This window comes from Branchiostoma floridae, chromosome 7 (assembly GCF_000003815.2).
Source record: "Branchiostoma floridae strain S238N-H82 chromosome 7, Bfl_VNyyK, whole genome shotgun sequence".
In the NCBI taxonomy this organism is placed as follows: domain Eukaryota; kingdom Metazoa; phylum Chordata; class Leptocardii; order Amphioxiformes; family Branchiostomatidae; genus Branchiostoma; species Branchiostoma floridae.
In genome coordinates this window covers 11,469,484-11,484,313 of record NC_049985.1, presented here as the reverse complement: position 1 = coordinate 11,484,313, position 14,830 = coordinate 11,469,484, and the positions used below count along the sequence as shown (strand labels likewise).

The window sequence follows — 14,830 nt, the reverse complement described above, 5'->3', positions numbered from 1 at the left end:
AAATTTCCTGTACTGTTACATGCTGCACTTTGTGTGTCTTCTAAATGGTCACTGAATTCAGAGCCTTCTGAATATTTGCTTTAATTGAATGTCTAAAGCAGAATGATGTTTGCATATGAGAGGTGTAATATCATATTGTTATATTTTCATGTTACATATATGTTTTGTCAATGAACGTTAATCATACTGTGGTTTTATTGTGGCTAATAATGTTTGAAATTACTCTGTACATTTATATAAGCGCAAATTTTGTGTCATTGTAAGTACATGTATGTGAAAAGGCTTGAATTATGCTCTTTATAGTACCATATGCAGTTTGTAAATTTTCAATCTATATTCTGTCTTCTCCCTAGAAATGTCTACTAGGTTGAAGGCTGATTTTGCTTTTGTCTTTTCGTTTGTCTATTTTTCTTTCTGTCTTCTGTCACTTTGCTTTGCTGTTTGCAATTATTTTCCCTTTTTGTTGTTCTTTGTCAACCTTTTGCTATTTGTGACCTTGAAATCTTCATGCCATATGTTGTCTAAACTGTTGAATGCGTTCTCAGTCTCCCACCAGCGTTTTTCTGTGTTCCAATATGTGTCAGCTACTACATGTACAGGCCAAGCTTGGGAAAGGCATATGAAACCCCAAAAGTTACCAAGCTTGAACTAATTTTCTTCACTCTTCCTATACTACCTGATGACTGGCCTTGGACCTGGTTCCAATGAGGTATCCCACCAATGTTTGGCCATGGTGTAGAAAGAGTGTGATGCCTTGTGTCTGTCTGATAACCAAGCAGATGTGGTTTGGCCTAACAGCATCTAGAGCATAGATTGCTCTTTTTACTTGCAGTGCATCATTTATTGTACATCCATATGCTCAACATCAAAGAGAGTAGAGATAACAATCAGGGATCAAGTACAATCTTAAATATAAAATTTCCCCTAGCAAAAGAAAGATTAAGACATTTTAGTTCCCTTTATGAAAGATGTCTATAATTTTGTCAGATTAAAGCTTACTATAGGAAATATATATCATGAAATTTGTATCCGCCTACACGTTACTTCTAGTTGATATCTATGATGTTTTGGCAATGTACGTGTACATAGACCCTGATTGCTGTCCATGCAGATCTATTTTGTTGTACAATGTCGTGTACATGTAGTTTGGGCAGTTTGAGATTCATCTCAATTGATAGTGGCATTGAATATACACATTAAAAAATCAAACAGACATTTTGTTTCCCTACTGTGTGTTTAACTGTGCATCAACATTGTGCGTTATAGTTACAGTGTACATGTATGTGGAAGTTGGTATGGTGATGTTAACACTAGTTACCCTCCCTAGAGAGTCCTCTACCCCAAAGTACATTGTCTTGTGCCAGCAGTGGCTAATACAGTTACAAATCACGTACCATTTTGTATGTCCGGCCGCCATTCTAACATCAGTCATGTTGGTTTAAATGTCATCTCTATTCTTGATTACCCTTCCTCGCAGATTGGCCGTCAACAATCCCCACTTCCTGACGACGATCCTGGGAATCACCAACCCTGTGCATCGACAGAAGATCGCTCTCAAAGCCATGGACGTCGTCCTCTTTGGACCAGCAAAACGTAATCTCTCACTCATCATGCCAGCAAACTATTAACACTGTTTAATAGACCCAAAAAAACGAAGTACCATTCAGAGACCCGAACACCATTCAGACACGAAAAACACCATTCAGAGGTCTAGCCCATTTCAATAGTTCCATGTGGGAAATCTTTTGCCCAAATTACTGTTGATTTAATGCTAGTTTACCTTTATCCGTGGGGTAACCTATATCCGTTGTTTATAGAAAAAAACAAGGTATTTGGGGATAGCAAGGTGACGGTGGTTTCAAACCGTATATTGAATATCTTGCAATTTGAAACGTCCGTTGACTTGATACTGTATCTCAAATTAATGTCTCTTGTCTAGCTGTAATGAGGGGAAAAAATCAGACAACCAAATATCAGTTTGAATTGGCAATTAAACCTACCAAAAGATTGATACAGTGTGCCATAGGAAGCTGTAATGGAGTGTAGCACTGTTACTTTTCTTTCAATCTTCATCATCCCACTCCCCACTAAAGAACTTCTTAATTAAGATTTTTCATGCATGTAAACTTATGCAAAGCTGTTATAGCTGCTACTGAACTTTCCATTGTCTAGTCTTAAAAGTAGTTAATCTACTGAAAAGTTATCATTTAGTGACTGCTCTTTGATAGAAAAGATTAAAGCTGGTAGATGACAGATATAATTTTGATATAAATTTTGTAATGGACCTTGAAATAAACTTGTCAGTTTCTGATCAGCTATCTTTGGTGTGTTTGCAGAAGGCCACAGTTACATCAAGGACACAGCTCTGGTGCTATCCCTGGTGATTGCGATAGGGGGCTGCTGGTTCGCCTTCGTGCAGCATCGTTTCTCCCAGGGGCACATCAAGAAGATGATGAGGGAGATGGAGAGTCTGCAGAAGGCTGAGGAGACTCTAGGGGAGATGCAGGCTAGGTGGGCATCTATTTCATGTGTATATAGAGTTAGCAGTGCATCATTTTGTGTACATCCATATCCGCAACAACAAAGACAGTAGAGATAACAATCAGGGATCATGTACATGTACAATCGTAAAAACAGAAGGTCCCCTAGCAAAAGAAAGATTGAGACATTTAAGTTCCCTTCATGAAAGATCTCTAGTATAAATTTTGTCAGATTAAAGCTCTATACTACAGGAAATACATACACCGTTTAGACGTGAAAAAGCAGGTTCTTGTATCACTTTTATAACTTTCCACATCACAGGTTTGTTTGTTTGTTTGTTTGTAATATCACAGGTTACAGCAGGCAGAGGAGGAGCAGCAGACTGTGGTGGAAGAGAAAATGAACCTGGAGGCCAAAATGAGGGAAGAAATGACCAATGCCAAACAAGAGGCCGAGAGACTCAAGATGGTGCGGGAGAACACAGAGACAGAAATCAACAGGCTCAGAATAGCAGAGGAAGAGCTGTACCAAGTAAGGAAAACGCACTAAGTGTTTGCTACACAGTTTAGACTTGTTTATGTACATTTTTGCTGTGCCTTGGTGAATTTTTTTAAATCAATGTGCAGGGCTCGACATACACCCAAAATTGGAACTGTGCATCCAATTTTTTTCAGTGGGTGCACAGGGTGCACCCAAATATTTTCTTAGGTTTATGTATGGAATGATATGAAGTATGCTAGTATACATCATATTCTTGACAGCTAAGTGTTAGAAAGATAATAAAAATGTCTGTCATGTTACTTATATTATAAGAATTTGATAGCTTGTAACTAAGTTTTGTTATTAGGTTTTCTTAACACTCTACTTAAATTCAAGTGGTGCACCCAAAAATCTTTTGGTGCACCCAATTTGTTAAGCTGGGTGCACCAGTGCACCTAATCCCAAAAATGAATTTCGAGCCCTGATGTGGTTTTCCATCAACAGCAGGATGTTATGTAACATGTATCATGCACATGTGTATTGTGTACTGTCAGATACACGTAAGACTGTGCATATGGCTTTGCAGTCAATGTCTTAAACTTAACAATAGCATTCCAGTTTCTGAAAGATATCACCATGAAATTAAATCCCTATCAAACTTTACAATGTCACCTTATTTAATCTTTTAACAATACTAAGATTAGTAAGAATCAAAAAGGCCAAAAAGCATTCTTTAATGCATTGGAACATTGGAAAAGGCTGCTTTTCACTAGTTTGCCTTAACATCCATTGGCATAATACCGGTCGGTTTACTGCAATTTCTCAAGCAATGCTAATTTGGCAAATGATCAATGCATCATTTTCTCCAGTTACATGTTGCTGTTACAGCTTACCTTTGCCACTTCTTCTGTGTAAATTATTTTGTCTCTCTGGTCCTGCTAAAAACATAATATCGTAATTGGAACACACCGCGGAATTGCACGGAGAACGGGCGCGTGGTTGGAAGGGGGTGCACTATACCGGCCGAACGAAACACGGCACAATTAACTGCCGCTATGTACCTTTATACATCCTCTGTTGTCCCTTTCTTTCCTGTTAGTAGTTGCACAAAACAAAAATCTGCATGAGCATACAAAAAGTCATGAGAAAATGGGCGTATACTGACAAGAATTTTCATTTAATTTTGGTCCGTCACAACCGCTATGACGTAAAACTTTACTGCTGGCCGTAGCATTAAAAATGGGGGGAAAATGGCGGCGTACGTTCAATTTGACCCATTCAGCCGTAGATCCGGGCGATAATGCAACGGTTCCTCACACTTTTACACGAGTTGTAGGTCACCAAAAGAAATTCAAGATTGCTGTTGAATCATGCTCGTATTGTGCCGTGAGCACATGTAATTATGATCTACAAATCTGGCGATGAACGTGACAGTGTGTTTGTCCCACGACGAGCTCGCCTGCCCCGAAAATGACCTGAAAACTTTTGGCCTTGTTGTCTTCGAATGCGTTGTTATCGATGCTTTGTAAATTATGTATTGGACACCTAGATGTCTGAAGTGTGCATACCTCAGAAATAACTATTGTTGCATGTGTAGATCTCTTTAAGTTCCACTATTTTTAATCGACCGGTATAAGGCTTATGACCGGTATTATGCCAATGCATGTTACACCTCTTTGTCCTTTTTTATTGTACTACATATATGCTGACACCTGTGTACAGATGTAGGTTAGACAAGCCCTATGGAAGGAACCATTGGGTACAGTTGAAAAGGCTGTTTATCACTAGTTCCCCTATACCTCTTTGTCCTTTTTGCTTGTACTACATTATGTATGCTGATACCTGTGTACTAAATGCTTAATGTTGATGTAGGTTCGACAAGCCCTACGTAAGGCTGAGAAGGAGCTTGAGAGGAGGAGCTGGCATCCCCCCACCTCACTCCAACAGTGGCTACAGCTCACCTACGAGCTGGAGCTGAAAAACTACAGCAACAAGAGGCTGGCGGCGGAGACACAGTTTGCAGAGGCTAAGGAATCGGTCAGTCATCTATCACTATTAGGGCAGTTTTCTACTGCATACCTGAACTCTTAGGTATAACGCGAGTTCACCTTTATCTGAGGGGAGATCTTTATCCGTTGTATTTATAAACAGTTTTTTTTAATGAATTTCAAGTTGGCGGACTGTGGTTTAAAACAGCAATAAACTGTAAATGAAGAAACTTTTTGCGATGGTTTAATATTCGCGGTTTTCACGGTGGCCACTTCACCGCGAACTTAAAACCACCGAGAACATTTTTACATGGCAGAAAGGGACTACAGTGCACATTGCATGGTGCTACCGCGAACTTTAAACTACCGCGAAAAGTCCTTTTTCCCGCTACCGCGAAATTAAATCCCCGCAAACTTAGATGCATTTACAGTATTCAAAATACTGCAGTTGGAAACCACCGTCCGTTGACTTGATACTAGTAATCCTAATTACCCCATTTTTAATGTTAAATACTATGGATATATGTTGCTCCGCGGATAAGCGTGAACCAATATTACATGTAAAGCTCACCTTCATGTTAAGTTACATGTAAAGTTCAACTTCACCTTGAACTTAAAAAGTAGTTTCTATGAACTATGGATCGCACAGGGCAACTTTGCTGGACAGATTTAAAGAACACTTGCAGATATGTGACCAAAGTTAGGTGTAAGAGGCCAATCAGTGTAATATAACCAGCCACAGGTGTACCACGTGCCTTCAAAGCTTGTGTTATACCGGCTATATAGATACAGATACAGAAACCAACTGTCTATTCTTTATTTGGTAATTATCAGTAATCAGCAAACAAAAATCTACAAACATGTAGTACTATATACCCAGAACAGGATTGGTGTGTATTACTGCCACATCAGAATACCTGCACAGCTCCAATCTTACCTGCACTTACAGTACAGTCAAACCTGTATTAGGGGCCACCTCTACAGAGGGGCCACCTGTCCATAGTGGCCACTTTTTGTCTGTCCCTTGGGTATTTTATCTACAAGTTGCCACCTCTATACAGAGGCCACCTGTCTATAGTGGCCACATTCGTCCGGTCCCTTGAGTGGCCGCTATAGACAGGTTTGACTGTACCTGCATTTGCAGATAGTATATCATGCCCTAAAATTTATGTAAAGCGAGGAAACTTAGTGGTCCTCAAATCTTTGAATAGGTCATCCTCTTATAACCAGGGAGTTTCAAGTGATACTTAAATCCCCAATCCTTCACTTATCCTCTCAGACAGTTCTCCATTGATCCTCTTCTGCATCCCAGTTACGTACATTGTGTTTGACAAGCACATGCAGTTCAGGCATGCAGAGGCTAGGAGGCACTTCCACATAGATTGTACACCTCTATGAATTGTGTCAAGATAAAATATAGGTGGTCTTTTTGAAGTTTGGTTGGGAAATGTATTTGCAAATTTAAGGAGCTAAACATTTTTGTTGTTGATCTTTATCAGTACAGTAGCCCTTATACTGAGAGATGAAAATTGGATACATAGTGCCATCTTGTGTAACATACTGAAAATCCAGAAATGTTTGCAGTGGTTCAATGTTGCGGTTCTTGCAGTGACTGCTTTACTGTGAAGTGAACACTTCTACCACAAAGTGCTGCATGTACTTTTCCAAAGATGTTCATCTGTATGTGGCTTTAGTGCTAGCCAGAACTCACAAACACTTCCTACCACAAAATTAAGCCCCTGTAGTAGTTGGTTCACAACAGTACATGTAGTTGGTTCACTGTCATTGTCCCTTCCATTGTGGCTTTAATACGTTCAGTTTGGTGATGTGTTTCAATATGTTGTTTTCTTCCATGTAGTGTGAGAAGATCAGGAAAAAGAGAATCACTGTGATGGGTGCCCTGAAGATAGCACACACCAGCTCACTAGATGAGGTGGACAAGAGAATAGCAAAAGCCAGGTATGTCAGACATTTCTGTCTATTCTCAACATTGTGTTTGCTGGAACAATCCAAGTATGTTCATAAAAACGAAATCTAGCAGCCCCCACCCAGCTTGGTACTATTTCAGACTGCAAATTTTGTAGTTGATCTGTGACATTGTTGGTCTACTTCATAGATTTGGTACATTTTGTAGAATTTTTCTAATATATGAGATTTCCAAAACAATACACCTTACAACATACTTTTTGCACACCAAAAAAATTAGGTCAGCCCTGCAGGAAGTGACCTCTGACCTGAAGGAGCGGTTGGTGAGATGGAGGAAGATCGAGAAGTTATGTGGCTTCAACATCATCACCAACCCTGGGCTGACGGCGCTGTCACAGGTCCTCACAGAAGGTAGCATGAGGATTGATTTCTTTCCGTGCATCTTCAACACAGCAATGTGCCTTGCTTATTTTTGTGTGCGTGCTAGCCTGATTAAATCTCGCTTATAGCAGCCTGCGCAAAATCCGCCGGCCACCTGCAGGGAGGGGCCAGTTACAGCCACAGACAGCGGAGTTTGTGTTACACAGACTATGCGTGTACTAACCATAGAAAATGCTTATGTTCATGATGAAGGCTACTGACACCCATCTAACTAAGCCAAGCCTACTCTCCAATCCAAGTTGGAATGTCTTTTTTTTTTATATTCAGCAGTTTGTCACCAAAATAATGCTGTTTTTTGTTGCATTTATAGGAAACTATGTTCGTACAGGAATGTCAGTTTTTGTACCGGAATCTCCAGATGATTATGGTGGTATGAATGTCTCTCTTTGAGAATGTGTTTTGCTTTTGTCTGATTTCTTGTATGAGGGCTCAAAATAAGCCACCTACAACGAGCAATTTGCAAGAATATTCTCCGATTGAAATGTGAACAACTTGCAATTTTGCGAGGTAGAAAAAAACCCTCACATTTGGTATAATTATGAACAAGAGTTCAGTTTTGAAGCAGCATGCAAAACTTACCTGTTACAGTAGCTGTTACAATGCCATACAAGAAGATTTTACTTTTAAAGGCTTTATTCATTGGAAAAAATTATAGAAATTGTATTGTCTTTGGTACCTTCAGCAGAAAATGTTTCTGGAGTTTGTGGCAACTGTTGTAGGTAAGACAAAAAAGGGATTTTGAGCCCTACATGTTGTTGTGTTCATTAAATGTCTGGATCAGCTGTACTTTAATACAGCTTTTCTTACAGGAAAGGTGGACGCTGCCATGTGAGAAATCATTATGAACAAGTTCCTGGCAGATCTGAGTGTTGCAGGCATTGAAACTTTGTCTTCTTTCATAGAAAAATATGATATACTTTTGGCAAGAATCATGCATTATCTGCATTATCAACATTATGTGCCAAAAAATATTTTGTCTTTGTTACGTATGATCGAAAAATGTATCCGTAATTCGATATATAAAAAAGAATCATATCAAAAGGTATGAACAATATTTCTTTGACAGTTCTCAGCACTGTTTTGCACCCTCCAACAAATGTGACTTAACTGATTTTTTCTATACTATGGTCACCAATCCTCAGTTTAGTGATGATGTATGTCACTAAGGTGGCTGTTGATACTAGTCTTGAACATGAACCTGACAGTCAGTTTATGTTGTTGCAATGAGTTGCAGAGCTTAACTGTGGCCGGAAGGAAGTTGCAATGTTGGAATGTTGTCAATAACATCACAGGATCCAGAGCATTGCAGTATTTAGGCGTTGACAGATCAAGTTTACAGATCATCGCTTGGGAAAATGGCATAGAGTGTGATGGACACCTCTCAGCACAAACGTCTGTCTATGTTTGTTGTGTGTCACAATCTTTATATGGAGTTGAAATTATCACAATTGGAAGAAAAACTTTTCTCAGAAACCAGAAAGGTTATGGGAAGCTCTTGGGAACAATCTCCATGTTTGGCAGAAGTTAAAGTTGATATTATTTATTTTGCAGGCTCTGTCCCTGGGAGCCCAGGTTTTGCAGGCAGTGTGCAGGGTGTGGAGGACGACTCTTTGGATGAGGACCAGCCTCCCACATATTCAACAGGTACATAAAGTTTTAATTCATAGCACATAATTACCTCCATGAAATATCACGGAGGTTATATTTTCACTAGTGTTTGTCTGTCTGTGTCTGTCTTTCTTGAAAACAAAATAACTCAAGAACAGCTGGGTGTGGTGGGAATGGTGGGATCGCTTTCATACTTGGTGGATGGGATGTGATGACAGCTGGAAATGATTAGATTTTGGGCCCTCTGTGGCTTCCCTCGGTACTGCAGGGTAATTTCAGCTTATGCTATCTCATGTTCTGAGCATGCTATGGTCACGATTTTTGGGTGTTAGATAGCTTTTGTGCTCAGGAAGAAGTGACGCCGGTTTGGGCCCCTAGCAGGTAGTTTTGGCATAGCATTGGTATTTTTGTCAAAAAGTTCAGAGGTGAATAAGTCAAGAAAGGAACAACAGATTTTCATGATTTCAGGACAAAGTTGGACAGGTTTGAGCCCCTTAACGTTTAACTTTGGAACTGCGTTTTTGTCAAGACATTCCAAAGAGAATAATTGAAGAAAGGAATGACAGATTTCCATCATTTTAGACATACAGATAGCTAAGGCAAAGATGTTCATAATGATATACATGTTATGCTAATAGGGACTTCAGTTGCATAATCAATCAGGAAATTGTATTATTCCATAACTGGACTTCAATAAATGTAACACATGTAATTTATGATAGGCGGAACATAAATAGATACCAAATATGCAAGCAATTTTCACTAAATGAACTATGTCAGCTCATCTGAATGCTAAAGAAATTATACCATTGAGACTATTTGTCCTGGTTGATCTGAAGACTAAAGCAGGATTTATTATAGGGTCATCTGGTGCCATGAGTTCGTCCCATAGCACTGCGTCGTTGTCCACCCTGGGAGAGGCCATGATGCGTCCGGGGGGTGGCGCTGAACCCCTGGCACCAACCTTCTCAATAGGCGAGAGGTGAATTGAAGAACTGAATCAGATACAGTACAGTATTTATAACCAGTAAGCCTCATCACACATCCCTATGCCCTTCCTTCTCGCTTTCCTTTTTTTCCTTTTCTCTTTTGATTTTGGTTCATTTTAATAATCATATTAACGATTTACAATAATCATTCATGATCATACTTTCTTATTGCAGTGTTTTGCTACTCTGTTTCTTTCTCACGTTTTGCAGTGTCCAAATTTGGTTGCTGTTTGTCACTGTAGCCATCATGAAGTCTGTGTGTGCAGTATGTTGGGAAACATTAACATTGTTAATTAAAAAATTAACATTATTGTACATTGTTACTAACAAACTTTAAGTTATTGTATGTCCACCAGACTGATATTTGTGCAACCGACATACATGTACATAGACCTGTCAGATACATGTACCTTTACTTCCTTCTATGGTCATAGACGAATTATATTTATGTGTGTGTGTGTGTGCATGGCTGTATGTATTTACTCATACTATCATCATAGACTACAAGAGTAACTGACTAACTGCATGTCTCTGCTTTATCATTTTTATCTGCCATCCTTCCCATCTTCAATCCTATTCCATCACCTGTCATCACATTCTCCATCTTCTCCACATGTCAGTGTTTACTGAGGCGGCCTGCAAACCTGTCCTGTCCCTTTATACAGCCATGTATCGCCATGAGTCTATCCCTTTCTGTTCCACTTTCTAGCTTTTTAACTGTCGTTTGTGTCGTTCTTAAAGTTACCCTCAGTGCTGTATAATTTAATTCCCTGTCCTTTTTCCCGCCTTGACAACCCTCTGCAGTGACTTGTGTTTGGATTCCTACATGTACGTACATCTGTCACTGTTTGTGTCTCAATTACTCTGTATTTCAACTTGCAGTCGCTGAATGCATACAGAACACATTTCATTCTCTTTTACAGTGTGCTAGTTAGTACTTTGATCACATTGGGTTTTGTTCTGTAATATAATCAGATGTCTTTTCTTGTCCCTTACAGTCAGCTGATGACATCACAAATGTATGGCAGTAGTGAGACAGTAGTCCGCAGAACGTTGGATAGAGCACAGAGCGAGCAAGCCTCCCCACAAAGGCCCCCCATGGTCAAACAAGTCACCAGCCAGAGTCTGCCCGGAACTCTTGTGTCCCAGAGTTCCATCCAGTCCATCCAAGACGACCTTGCGCGATCGCGTACGAACGGAACGGACTCGAACCTTTCCAATTACGAACCAAACTTCACCGACAGCTCCTCTGCCGAGACGCTTGAGGAAGACGGTGCAGGGTCACAAGCAAACCTCTCGGACAACGCATCGACGAAGACAGCCATCCAGCGGCCAGCAATGCTACAGCCGATGTTGTCAACCACGTCCCAAAGTTCACTGGACTCCCCAAAGGACACAAAAAAGGGGAAGAAGACTTGGTTCAGGAAAGCCGACAGGGGGTCAACTTCAGGACCTGCAAGTCCGACATTTGAGGACAGTACAGATGAACTGATAGAAAAAGAAGCCACAGAGGATAAGAAGAAGAAGAAGGGGAAGTTCTCAGCTTTGATCTCAAAAGCCAAGACAGCATAAGAAGGAAAGTTACAAATAGATGACAAAGGGAGATATCTCCAGATACTTGATGAAACAATGGTGCCAATTTTTGGCCCGGAAACTGTCAGTAGTCCTTGGGCTACGTTCTTCTAAAGAAACGAGGCTATTTCAGGAGTAGAAAGCAACTTACATTATGTTTATGTGTGTATTACTGTGTAATATTTCCTTACAGAAGATTTATATTTTAGATGGTTGATTTCTAGAAACAATATCTAGTAATCACTGAAAATAACAAATGAGTTTTACCCTTTGACTAGTCTGTAGTTCACTCTAGGAAGACCACCAGCATACTTGTGTAGGTTTCATTGCTTGAAGATTCTGTCACAAATGTTGATGTCTGAAATAACAAAGTTGTAACATACCACAATTGGTCAGTATACATGTGTAGTTGATATAGATATCTATTACTCTTGAGGAAGGTCTGTAGGATTTTGGATTCTCTTCTGAAATGATCCTTTCATTGACCTTATGAAGGGTTATCTGGGTGGTGCTTAAGGTGCGGTCACAATAATGATCGTATAGTTGTAGGATTTTCAATCAGACCAGAACACAATTAACCATTAACAAAACTATGACAACTTTTACTGTCAGAAGACTGCTGGATTTTGTAAGACAAATCCACAACTGTCTCAAGAAGCTGTTGTAATAACTCTTAAGACTTACGACAAATGTGACTGCACCCTTCCTTAAAATACAGGGTGAGGGACCATGTCTTTCATAACACAAAACTTTGTATGTTGTTGTCTTTTCAAGAGATGTACTTGCTCTATGTGGTATGTTTTATACTGAAGACCGATGCTGCATATACAGTAGTTCTAATACCCTTTACTGTCCACTGTGTGCAATGTGTGTGTTGTCTTGACACTGGTGTCATTCTTTTAAGCACCTTGCCATGTGGGGTTTGATACGGTAAAGAGAATCCATTTTGCTGGGTTGGAGAATAACTGTTGTCCCATATTTCCTGAGGAGACAAGGAGCCTGCCAGTGCCTTGTCTTTCCATGTTTTGGATGAAAAAATTTGTAAGTGGTTGGGTGGAGTAAAGCCAAAGCTAGACTTAGTCAAAGTTATCCAGCTAAGAAAGAAAATGGTAAGGATCTTTGCTGTCCTTGTGGAAAAGTCAAGTCACAGCCCTCTTTTTATTTCCTAAGTAAAAACTGTTATAGAGGACATGTCTGAAGGTTAGGGTTTTTTTAAACACCATGAACAGGTTTTTGACTTGTTTTCTTGTTACAGTAGTAAAAAAGGTCAACTTATTACTGCCCAAGCCATGTACTATGATGTAGGTTGAAGGTGTGTGTGTGTAATGACAGCTCAAGATTTATGTATATATATTACCAAGGACAGAATGTGTGTAATATGTAGTGCACATACATAGTACTGTACTTTCATTGAGAGCTTGTGATTATGTTTTAGTTTTCATTTCAATATCCATTTCCTTGTTGGCAATATTTCTACCAGATTTTAAAGATTGTCTGTCAAGCAATACTCTCACCTATGAAACCCACTTCAAAGCTATTCTGGACTTTTCATAATGTGAAAGTGGAGGATTATTTTCTAAAGATAATTTGTCTTGCCACTGTTGCATTTAGCCTGGGTACCATCTTCTGTAATCATTGCTGGCTCAATCCTTCCCCTTGCTAACCAAGTCCTCATCTTTAGGGTGATATGTCAAACAGTAACATTTTGTTACTTGATTAAAAATATGCTGTTGTTGTGTAGGTTGTGGAAAAGAGCTTTTATAGCAATGGTTGTATTGTTCTGTGTAATTCTGAATTTGAAAAGACACATTCATTCAAAGAAAGAAAACACAAAGCTGCATACATGTATTTTGCATGCAAATGTAAATGGCAGTGCTCTCTGCACACATTACATGAAGTTTTTAGTCATGCTTACATGAACATGTATGTTGGAAACAAAATAGTAATGTTTAAGGCTACCCTATTCAACAGTTCCTCCTTTAGTTATTCATAATGACACTGGAAACTGTCTATATACTTCCAAGGACTTTAATATAATGTCCTTATTACTACAATACTGTATACTCTTTGCTACCTTAATGCCAGTTCACCTTTATCCATATCATAACCTGTATTCGCTGTAAAGATTCCCTACTATTTAGGGATATCAGTTTGACAGACGGTGGTTTCAAGCAGCAGTATCTTAAAACTATTGCAATTTGACACCACTGCCTGTCGACTTGATACCCCGAGATACCATAGACAACGGACATAAGTTACTTTGTGGATAAAGGTGAACTAGTGTTACAAGAAATGTAGGATTATGTTCAGGAAGTGTCTTTTTGTCACTTGCTTGTTGGTAAGCAAGGAAAGGTTTTAAGACAAAAATGCGTCCGCATTTTGTGTAATGTAACAAAATTTGCCTGGTAATTCACTCAAAGTTAAATGTTCAAAGCCACAATGCTTGCTGTGTTATGAAAACTTTCATCATGCATAATTAAGCAGTGAACATCAAAGTCATAGAAAGAACAGCATTAGAAGGTGCTGCCTTGGGTAAAATGCAATGATAAATAAAGTACAAGCAATAGTTAACTTAGCCAAAACTGCTGCTTTTACAAGGATTGACTTGTTGATAACTCGTATGGGGGCAATACACATTACAAACTAGTTACAGCTAGAAATGCACCGTATACACAAGTTTTCACAAAATAGCAATCCTCTGACTAATGTTATCTGTTCTACTATGCATTACCAGTCCAATAATTTGGCAGTATAAACAATTCTTCTGAATAGCAATACTATGTTGCATGAATTACCTTGATGAATAGGTCATAGTGATTTATTGAAAAATGGGGAGAAAGATGTTCAGTTTGCTTGCTATTACCATTTAAGACATACAGTGTAGCAATACGGACCAACTAAACTATGTCAATAACAGACTTTACATACAATGCAGACTGGATGAGATATTTTTATCTGTACTTAATTGTGTATAAAAGAGCTGCTTTCACCCCAGTTATGCATAAGTTAAGTCATAGCATAAGGGAAATGACAGACTCCAATAAATGCACCCCCTCCGCAAAACTCTCGTTTTTACTTATCACACATAGTCACAAGTAGATGAAGAGAAATACTGCCCATATTGGCGCATTGCTACCTTGTTCTTATCGATATGATTATACAGACATGTACACCCAATGTTCTTGCAAATTTCATTTACAAAAGAAAATAATATATTGAGAAAGTTACATGTAGTTGTACAGACAAAAGTTGGTAATTGAATAAAACTCCCATGTTTCACTTGTATTCTATTTTGTCATGTTTGTTTTGACTTTCATTCTGTGCAGTTGACTCTAGTGGTGGGTA

At 39.1% G+C, this 14,830-nt stretch overlaps 1 protein-coding gene across 7 annotated transcripts in view; it reads left to right on the top strand.

Annotated features, from left to right (window-relative positions):
* LOC118418872 (stromal interaction molecule 1-like) overlaps nucleotides 1-14,770 on the top strand; it is a 29,804-nt gene extending 15,034 nt beyond the window's left edge. Inside the window, exons 5-15 of one of the 7 annotated variants that reach the window (XM_035824984.1) lie at nucleotides 683-709; nucleotides 1,478-1,593; nucleotides 2,337-2,511; nucleotides 2,835-3,012; nucleotides 4,834-4,998; nucleotides 6,808-6,908; nucleotides 7,156-7,286; nucleotides 8,868-8,960; nucleotides 9,786-9,906; nucleotides 10,718-10,741; nucleotides 10,912-14,770. In XM_035824984.1, the coding sequence (XP_035680877.1) occupies nucleotides 683-709; nucleotides 1,478-1,593; nucleotides 2,337-2,511; nucleotides 2,835-3,012; nucleotides 4,834-4,998; nucleotides 6,808-6,908; nucleotides 7,156-7,286; nucleotides 8,868-8,960; nucleotides 9,786-9,906; nucleotides 10,718-10,741; nucleotides 10,912-11,485 (1,705 nt within the window). In that variant the 3' untranslated portion in view covers nucleotides 11,486-14,770. Of the gene's footprint in view, nucleotides 1-682; nucleotides 710-1,477; nucleotides 1,594-2,336; nucleotides 2,512-2,834; nucleotides 3,013-4,833; nucleotides 4,999-6,807; nucleotides 6,909-7,155; nucleotides 7,287-7,626; nucleotides 7,687-8,125; nucleotides 8,192-8,867; nucleotides 8,967-9,785; nucleotides 9,952-10,717; nucleotides 10,742-10,911 lie in introns of those variants that run through there. The other 6 variants (XM_035824986.1, XM_035824985.1, XM_035824987.1 and 3 more) reach the window with 6 other exon arrangements.
* Nucleotides 14,771-14,830: the final 60 nt, after the last annotated feature.